Source organism: Eriocheir sinensis, chromosome 60 (assembly GCF_024679095.1).
Source record: "Eriocheir sinensis breed Jianghai 21 chromosome 60, ASM2467909v1, whole genome shotgun sequence".
Lineage (NCBI taxonomy): Eukaryota > Metazoa > Arthropoda > Malacostraca > Decapoda > Varunidae > Eriocheir > Eriocheir sinensis.
The window spans coordinates 9,639,969-9,649,968 of NC_066568.1; the positions used below are offsets into that span (position 1 = coordinate 9,639,969).

Genomic DNA, 10,000 nt, shown 5'->3' on the forward strand with positions numbered 1-10,000 from the left:
CCTACCCTTCCATCCCCCCCTTCCTCCTCCTTCTCCTCCTCCTCCTCCTCCTCCCAAACCTCATTTCTCTCTCTTCCCTTCCCTTCCCTACCCTTCCATCCCCCCCTTCCTCCTCCTCCTCCTCCTCCTCCTCCTCCTCCTCCTCCTTCTGCCAATGTTAATATATAGCTCACACGAATACTATGAATATACAATGAGTGACTAGGTATTGATTTCTGTTATAGTTTCATGGTAAGGGTGAGTCAGAGTGCGTGTGTGTGTGTGTGTGTGTGTGTGTGTGTGTGTGTGTGTGTGTGTGTGTGTGTGTGTGTGTACGTTGATAGTTTAGGGAAAGGAAGGAAGGAAGGAAGAGAGAGAGAGATAGAAGGAAAAGAAAGAGAAGGAGAGAGAAAAAGGTTGAAAGAGAGAGTGAGAGAGAGAGAGAGAAAGAAAGAAAGAAAGAAAGAGAGAAAGAAACACAATCTATTCTCCTCATTTCTTATTCCTCTCATTCTCTTCTGTTTTCCTCCTCCTCCTCCTTCTCTCCATTCTCTCTTACTTCCCTTCCCTTCCTCTCCTTTCCCTTTTCTTCTTCCTTTCTCAGTTCTCTTCCCTGTCTCCCCCCTTCTCTCCCTTTCCTTCCTCCTCCCTTAATACTCCCTTCTCTCCCTTTCCTTCCTCCTCCCTTAATACTCCCTTCTCTCCCTTCCAGTTGACGCGTATGACATGCCCGAAGACACGCCCCCTGTGCCCTCTGACCTCCCGCCGCAACCTGAGCTCACCAACACCACACAAGACCCGCAGGTAAGCACAGGAGGAGGAGGAGGAGGAGGAGGAGGAGGGGAAAGAAGAGAGGAGGAGGAGGAGGAGGAAGAAGAGAGGAGGAGCTGCACTAGTGGGGCTCCTCAAGGCTCAGTTCTCGGCCCTCTGCAATTTATAATCTCCATCAACGACACCGAATTTGATCTTAATAACTTCCTTACTGAATCTGCTGGCGACTCGGTTCTCTCAGACTAAGATAGACCTTAATACTCTCTAAGGGAAATATGCAGCTTTTTGTTTTGACCTTCTCTTACCTTTCCCTTACCTGCACTTACTCACCTTCCCTTCCCTTCCCTTTCTTTCCCTTTCCTTTCCTTCCCTTCCCTTACGAATCCATTTAACACAATCTCGCCAAACCCAACCTTACCTAACTTAACCTTGCCTCACTTAACTTTGCCTTACCTTTCCCTTACCTGCCCTTCCCTTCCCTTCCCTGCCCTTCCCTTCCCTTCCCTTCCCTTTCCTTCCCTTCCCTTCCCTTACGAATCCATTTAACACAATCTCGCCAAACCCAACCTTACCTAACTTAACCTTGCCTCACTTAACTTTGCCTTACCTTTCCCTTACCTGCCCTTCCCTTCCTTCCCTGCCTTCCTTCCTTCCCTGCCCTCTCCTTCCTTCCTTCCCTTACAGATCCATTTAACAATCTCCTTAAACCCAACCTTACCTAACTTAACCTTACCTCACCCCACCTTCCCTAACCTTCCCTTCCCTTCCCTTCCCTTACGAATCCATTTAACACAATCTCGCCAAACCCAACCTTACCTAACTTAACCTTACCCCACCTTACCTTCCCTAACCTTCCCTTCCCTTCCTTCCTTCCTTCCTTCCCTTACAGATCCATTTAACACAACCTCCTTAAACCTTACCTAACCAACCTTCCCTAACCTTCCCTTCCCTTCCCTTCCCCTCCCTTCCCTTCCCTTCCCTTACGAATCCATTTAACACAATCTCGCCAAACCCAACCTTACCTAACTTAACCTTACCCCACCTTACCTTCCCTAACCTTCCCTTCCCTTCCCTTCCCTTCCCTTCCCTTCCCTTCCCTTACGAATCCATTTAACACAACCTCGCCAAAACCAACCTTACCTAACTTAACCTTACCTCACCTTACCTTCCCTTCCCTTCCCTTCCCTTCCCTTCCCTTCCCTTCCCTTACAAATCCATTTAACACAATCTCGCCAAACCCAACCTTACCTAACTTAACCTTACCTTACCTTACCTTCCCTAACCTTACCTCACCTCACCTTACCTTCCCTTACTCACCTTCCCTTTCCTTCCAGATCCAGGTGACGTACATCATCTGGAAGGGCAACAACGCCACCCTCAACTACAACCTCACCCTCACCGTGCCCGTCAACACAACCTTCCTGGAGGTCATGAAACAGGCGGCGGAACTCGACCACAGATTCGTGTAAGTTGTGATGACGTGGGGGTGACGGTGGGGGTGAGGAAGCAGATGGGAAAGAAGAAGATAGATAGGAAGAGGAGGACCAGGAAAAGAGATAGCGCTTAGAAAAAGAAGAAAGGAAAAAAAAGGACAATAGATAGAGAGAGAGTTTGTGATAAAGAAGAAAGAAGAGGACGTGGAGGAGGAGGAGGAGGAGGAGGAGGAGACCAAAATAACCTTAATTAATATCTTTCCTTCCCTTTTCTATTTCTCTCTCTCTCTCTCTCTCTCTCTCTCTCTCTCTCTCTCTCTCTCTCTCTCTCTCTCTCTCTCTCTCTCTCTCTCTCTCTCTCTCTCTCTCTCTCTCTCTCTCTCTCTCTCTCTCTCTCTCTCTCTCTCTCTCTCTCTCTCTCTCTCTCTCTCTCTCTTCCCTCTTCTCTCTCTCCCCCTTAACCTTTCCCTCTCTCCTTTCCCTCCATCTCCCTTTCTTCTCCTTTTCCTCTCCTTCTCGTTCCTCAATCTCTCTAATCTTCCCATCTTCTCTCTCTCCTCCCTCCTCTAACCCTTCTTATCTCCTTCTCTACCTCCCCCTTTCTTCTCTCTCCCTCTTCTCTCCCTCTCTAACCATTCCCTCCCATCCCATCTCTTCCCTTCCCTAACCTTCTCTCTCCATCTCTCTCTCTCCCTTTCCTTTCTCTCCTTCCCGTTCCAAAATCTCTCTCCCCCTCTCTTTTTCTCTCACTTTCCCTCCCATTCCCCTCCTTCTCTCCTTCCTCTCTCTCTCATTCCATCTCTCCCTCCCCCTCCCTTCCCCCCTAACCTTCTCTCCCTCTCCCCCAGGTTCTCGGCCTCCCACTGGGGTAACGGACTGTACATTCACACGCTGGCCGGGGCGAAGGAGCAGAAACTTGGTTACTGGTACTGGCTACTCTATCGCCTGCCGGAGCCTCCAGTGCCTGGGACCAAGCCGGACAACAAATACGTGGTGGGGACAGGTACGGAACGAAGGAAGAGGAGGGAGAGAGAGTTAGAGGAAGGAAAGATGGGGGGAAGGGAAGAGGTTGGTAAGAGAGTAAAGGGAAGGAAAGGAAACAGAGAAGAGAGGAAGAAGAAATGAAGGAAGAAAAGAGAGAGAGAGAGAGAGAGGAATAAGGGAGAGAGAGAGAGGAATAAGGGAGAGAAAAGAGATGGGAAGGAGGGAAAAAGTTTGTAGGAAAAGAGGAAAAGGAAGAATATGAAAGAGTAAGAAGAAAAGAAGGGAGGAAAGAAAAAAATGGAAGACAATTGGAAGAAGGGGAGAAGGGATGAAGATGAGGGAAGTCAAGAGGGAGAGAACAAGAAAACAACAATAAGAAAACAAGAAAATAAGAAATGGAAAAAAGGAGGAGGAAAGAAAAGAAATGGAAGCAGAAACGAAAGATTGTCTGTCTGTCTGTATGTATGTATGTATGTGTGTGTGTGTGTGTGTGTGTGTGTGTGTGTGTGTGTGTGTGTGTGTGTGTGTGTGTGTATACCTTTCCTAATCATTTTCCCTTCCCACAGGTGTTCAAGAGACCATTATCAAGGATGGTGACTTAATGTTGTTCTGGTATCACCAAATATAAGTCACTACCACCATCACCACCATCACCACCACCACCACCACTACTACTACTACTACTACTACTACTACTACTACTGCTACTGCTACTGGTGTGGTGTTACTACTGCTTCAACTACTACTACCAACACCACCAGTAAGATTTTCAACACCGCTGTCAACACCACCACCAACACCGCTTCCTCCTCCTCCTCCTCCTCTTCTTCCTCCTCCTCCTCCTTTTCTTTCTACTCCATCTTTTCTTTGTAATATATTTTGTTGTTTTTTTCTTCATTGTTTTCCCCTTCCATCCTCTTTTCATTCCTTCCCTTCTTTTTCTCTTCCTCCTCCTCCTCCTCCTCCTCCTCCTTCTTTTGTTCTTCTTCTTCTTTCTCTTCTTCTCAGTCATCCATTCACCATATATAAACACACACACACACACACACACACACACACACACACAGCTGCCTTACCAATCTACACACACAAACACACACACACAATAACTATCTACTACTACTACTACTACTACTACTACTACTACTACTACTACGACTACGACTACATATACGCACATAATAGTAATAATAATAATAATAATAATAATAATAATAATAATAATAATAATAATGATAATAATAATAATAATAATAATAGTAATAATAATAATAATATATAAATAGTAATTATATACATAGTGAATATGCATGTAACTAAAATTATATATATAGAAATGTAATAATCTACGTACATACGAACACACACACACACACACACACACACACACACACACACACACACACACACACTCAAAGAAAAATATATTGTAATTCTTTCTCCTCTCTCCTCCTCCTCCTCCTCCTCCTCCTCCTCCTTCTCCTACTCCTCCTCCTCCTCCTCCTCCTTCTCCTCCTCCTTCTCCTCGTAAGCTGGGGTCAGTTTAAGCCTAAGTAATAACAGTAGTAGTAGTAGTAGTAGTAGTAGTAGTGAGAGAGAGAGAGAGAGAGAGAGTAAACTAAAAGAAAGAAATATGGCTTGGAAAAACACTTAATAAATAAATAAAGAAAGAAAGAAAATGCATAATAAAAGAGAATATAAGTTATTAATAGGAACCATCGCCCCAGTCCCTTCCCTTCCCTTCCCTTCCCTTCCCTTCCCTTCCCTTCCCTTCCCTTCTATTCCCTTCCCTCCCTTCCCTTCCATTCAATTCCCTTCCCTTCCCTTCCCTTCCCTTCTATTCCCTTCCCTTCCATTCCATTCTATTCCCTTCCCTTCCCTTCCATTCAATTCCCTTCCCTTCCCTTACCTTACCCTCCCTTCCCTTCCCTTCCTTCCTCTTCCTTCCATTCCATTCCCTTCCCTTCCCTTTCCTTTCCTTCCCTTCCCTTCCATTCCCTTCCCTTCCCTTCCCTTATCTTACCTTACCCTCCCTTCCCTTCCCTTCCTTCCTCTTCCTTCCTCCTCTTCTCCTTTTCTTTCTTTTCTTTCCTCTCTTTTCCTTCCCTGTCCTTCCCACACAGAGGGTTCTATGTATAAATATGTATTCTAAATCTTTGAGCCCAAACTTACATACATACACGATATATATATACTGTAAAAAATAAAATATATAAATATATATAGTGGTAGGAATTTAGACTATCGAATATATAATTTTTCTTTTCCTTTCCACTTTTCTTTTTGTAATTTTTTCGTTCGCTTGTAAATGTGAATGCGCGCGTGTGTGTCTATGCGTGTGTGTGTGTGTGTGTGTGTGTGTGTGTGTGTGTGTGTGTGTGTGTGTGTGTGTGTGTGTGTGCGTGTGTGTGTGTGCGTTTTAGCTCATGCCAGAATCACGAGTTTAGCGAAATGTTATGTCATATATATACAAAGCCACAAATAGCACACGAGATTCTACTCTAGCTCATCCCTATGCTGTCCCAATTCCTTCTGCAAGAGTTCACAAGCATTACTCTTTCATCCCTATGCTCTCTAGATGCTGATTAACTATTGCACCTTCTCTTTCATTCCTACGTATGTTGTCTAAATCCCATATGCAAGAGTTCACCAGCATCTCCGCGCTTTCATCCCTATGCTGTCTAAATCCCTTATGCAAGAGTTCACCAGCATCTTCGCGCTTTCATCCCTATGCTGTCTAAATCCCTTATGCAAGAGTTCACCAGCATCTTCGCGCTTTCATCCCTATGCTGTCTAAATCCCTTATGCAAGAGTTCACCAGCATCTTCGCGCTTTCATCCCTGTGCCGTCTAAATCCCTTATGCAAGAGTTCACCAGCATCTTCGCGCTTTCATCCCTGTGCCGTCTAAATCCCTTATGCAAGAGTTCACCAGCATTTTCGCGCTTTCATCCCTGTGCCGTCTAAATCACTAATGCAAGAGTTCACCAGCAGCATAATTCTTTCATCCCTTCCGCTGGCAACCTCTGGGGCAGCCTTCCTTCGTCTGTATTTCCTCCTGCCTACGACTTGAACGCTTTCTCCGATTATAATAGTTACTTACGAGGAAACTACAGGCGACAGCTGACCTACCCCTAAGCGTGAGTTCCTGGGTATGAAGTGACCATATGTATAATACCTCTTCTTATTCTCCTCAACGTTAGCTTAAGGGTGATGGTGATGCAGGGATAAATATATGAAGGGGAAACTGATGTATATTCTAGGCTACCGCTATTATTATCGTTATTATTATTATTATTATTACTGTGAACATTTATATCTCATTATTCATTTAACTCGAGAAGAAGAATGTTAATATTACCGTTATACAACCTTACGTAGAATTAAGGCTTTAGCGAATAACGAAAAACTGTGTAAAGATCAAATATTTAGCGAAGAGAATAACTTAAGATGGAAATACGTGGACTTAAGTTATCCTCTGTGTAATGTTAAGTGTGAAGATCAAATACTTACTTACGTACAGCGGCCAGTCACGCTGAGGCCACGACAAGGGCCAGGGCCAGCACACACACACACACACCAGGCCGCCCCACACAGCACGCGTGGGCCCGGCCTGACCACGACTTGTTGGGGCTTGCTTCGTGTGCATTGTGCAGCATGAAAAAAGGACCTGTGTCTGTGTAATAGATGTTGTCAACACTAGTGACGGCGAGACCTCTGGCCATGCAGCGGCGGCCACACCCAGGCAGGCGGCACCGCACCAAAAAAAGGCTCCACACACAGACCGCCTCCAGCCCCGCCCTTGTCGTCGGCCGGGGTGTGTAGGCCGACTTTAAGATCAAATATTTACTGAAGGGAATAGTGACTTAAGATCGAGATAAACATTTACTTAAGAGAATGACTTAGGATTGAGCTATATGGACTTGAGTTGTCCTCTGTTTACTATTAAGCGTAAGAATCAAACATTAACTTAAGGCCAGAGGGACTTAAGGTCGATATTGACTTAAGTTCTCCTTGCGTAAACTTAAGGAAAAGGAAAAAAATATTACAGCTTTATTTTGTCTCGTATAAAAATAAAATAAAAATAAATATTGTTTAGATTATAAGCTTGTAAACTACACTAATGCTTCCTGATGATGTGTGTGTGTTCGTGTGTGTGTGTGTGTGTGTGTGTGTGTGTGTGTGTGTGTGTGTGTGTGTGTGTGTGTGTGTTTCTCTCGTTACTCTTTGCTGTCTGTCTGTTATTGATTGAGAGAGAGAGAGAGAGAGAGAGAGAGAGAGAATAAACTATAAATATATGAACACTTATTTCACTTATAATCCTTCCTTGTAGTAGTAATAGTAGTAGTAGTAGTAGTAGTAGTAGTAGTAGTAGTAGTAGTAGTAGTGGTATGGTGAAACAGTAGGAAATTTTCTCTCTCTCTCTCTCTCTCTCTCTCTCTCTCTCTCTCTCTCTCTCTCTCTCTCTCTCTCTCTCTCTCTCTCTCTCTCGGATAAATTCAAACACAATTATATTCATTTCATTTATTAATTCTTCTTCTCCTCTTCCTCTTATCATACCCTTCATTATCATTATTCATTATTGTTATTATTATTATTATTTTTATTATTACCTATTGTTATTGTCATCGTTATCGTTACTAAGGCAATGTGATATGTCGGACCTTTGACGGGACTCCTCCTGATTGTCTGTCTTGGGCGGAGAAAGAAAGACCAACCAGCCAATCAAAACTAAGGGAAAAATGAGAGCTAGAATGTAACAGCCAATCAGAACTAAGGGAAAATTTGGTGCTAGAATGTGGCAGCCAATCAGAATACAGCTATTAATGTCACTTCTCTAAAGGGCCAAACAGTAACTGCGTGTCTAAGCCAATCATAACTAAAGGAAGAATAGGAGTTAGAATATGACAGCCAATCAGAATTAAGGGAAAATTTGGTGCTAGAATGTGGCAGCCAATCAGAATACAGCTATTACGTAATGTCACTACTCTAAAGGGCGGCGTGTTTTAGCCAATCAAAATGAAGATCTAGGTTGGATTTATACCCTTTCGACCTTTTAGCCAATCACAAAGCAGCTTATTAAGAGCCAACTGCCAATCAAGAGCAAGATCAAGCCTCGATTCATAGTCAATTAACCTGTTAGCCAATCACAAAGCAGCTTATTAAGGACCAACTGCCAATCAAGAGCAAGATCAAGGCTCGATTCATAGTCAGTTAACCTTTTAGCCAATCACAAAGCAGCTTATTAAGAACCAACTGCCAATCAAGAGCAAGATCAAGGCTCGATTCATAGTCAGTTAACCTTTTAGCCAATCACAAAGCAGCTTATTAAGAGCCAACTGCCAATCAAGAGCAAGATCAAGCCTCGATTCATAGTCAATTAACCTGTTAGCCAATCACAAAGCAGCTTATTAAGGACCAACTGCCAATCAAGAGTAAGATCAAGCCTCGATTCATAGTCAGTTAACCTTTTAGCCAATCACAAAGCAGCTTATTAAGAGCCAACTGCCAATCAAGAGCAAGATCAAGGCTCGATTCATGGTCAGTTAACCTTTTAGCCAATCACAAAGCAGGTTATTAAGGACCAACTGCCAATCAAGAGCAAGATCAAGCCTCGATTCATAGTCAATTAACCTTTTAGCCAATCACAAAGCAGCTTATTAAGGACCAACTGCCAATCAAGAGCAAGATCAAGCCTCGATTCATAGTCAATTAACCTGTTAGCCAATCACAAAGCAGTGTAGCGTGCCTCTGCCTGGCAACCAATTATAATTAAGTTCACAGCTCGATTTATAACCTCTTAATGTCTTAGCCAATCACAGAGCAGCATAGTGTTTCTCCCAGCCATCCAATCAAAACAAAGAATCAGGCTTGACAAGTTGACATACTATCGTGTTCTAGCCAATCAGAAAACAGCTAAGCGTGATTCTGAAAGCTAGCGTATCAAAATTAAGTCATGAGCTACACGTAAGGGCCAGATTGTGACGTCATAGAATGTTTCAGCCAATCACAATGCAGCATAGCGTGTCTCTGGCAACAAACCAATTGAAATTAAGATCTTAGGCTTCACGTAAGGAGCAGATAGTGACGTCACAGAGAGTTTCAGCCAATCACAATGCAGCATAGCGTCTCTCTGGCAACGAATTGAAATTAAGATCTTAGGCTTCACGTAAGGAGCAGATAGTGACGTCACAGAGAGTTTCAGCCAATCACAATGCAGCATAGCGTCTCTCTGGCAACGAATCGAAATTAAGATCTTAGGCTTCACGTAAGGAGCAGACTGTGACGTCATCGTGTTTCAGCCAATCACAGAGCAGCATAGCGTTACCATACAAGCTAGCCAATCAAAATAGAGCTAGATTTCACTTAGAGCTAAAACTATGACGTAATATCGCGTTCTTAACCAATCACAGCAGCTTAAAGGCAAGGCACAACCAATGAAGCATGAACGTGGAGGCGAGCGAGACGATAAATGTAAAAAAAATAAGAAAAAAATAAATGAGAAAGAAAGAAAATGGTAATTAGACGAAAAAGGAAAAGGAAAACAGAAGGACAAAGGAAGAAAATGGAAATTAGACGAAGGAAAAAAGGAAGAAAAGTTAGAAAGAAAAGTAAAAGCAGAAAAAGAAAGAAAAATAAGAGAAAAGAAAATTCGTATAGAGATCACATAAAAAAAGTTAATATACATAAATAAATAAATAAATAAAGATAAATATAAGATAAATAATTAGACGTAAACATTAGCCTGAAATACAAATAGTAATAATGATAATAAAAATAATAATAATAATAAATAGAGAATAATAAAAATTAATAATATTAGATTACATTATAA

General features: G+C 42.9%; 2 protein-coding genes across 53 annotated transcripts in view; one reads left to right on the forward strand and one right to left on the reverse strand.

The window, feature by feature from the left end:
* The window catches only part of LOC126985906 (uncharacterized protein CG3556-like), a 31,745-nt gene extending 24,474 nt beyond the window's left edge, over window positions 1-7,271 (forward strand). For all 3 annotated transcript variants that reach the window (XM_050841456.1, XM_050841458.1, XM_050841457.1), the window contains exons 8-11: window positions 692-783; window positions 2,085-2,215; window positions 3,032-3,186; window positions 3,734-7,271. In XM_050841456.1, the coding sequence (XP_050697413.1) occupies window positions 692-783; window positions 2,085-2,215; window positions 3,032-3,186; window positions 3,734-3,795 (440 nt within the window). In that variant the 3' untranslated portion in view covers window positions 3,796-7,271. The remainder of the gene's footprint in view (window positions 1-691; window positions 784-2,084; window positions 2,216-3,031; window positions 3,187-3,733) is intronic.
* Window positions 7,272-7,674: 403 nt separating this feature from the next.
* The window catches only part of LOC126985907 (cilia- and flagella-associated protein 251-like), a 5,630-nt gene continuing 3,304 nt past the window's right edge, over window positions 7,675-10,000 (reverse strand). For 2 of the 50 annotated variants that reach the window (XR_007739126.1, XM_050841459.1), the window contains one exon: window positions 7,675-10,000. This exon is cut by the window's right edge and continues 623 nt beyond it. The gene's annotated coding sequence lies outside the window, so the exon portion shown is untranslated. The other 48 variants (XR_007739170.1, XR_007739166.1, XR_007739161.1 and 45 more) reach the window with 48 other exon arrangements.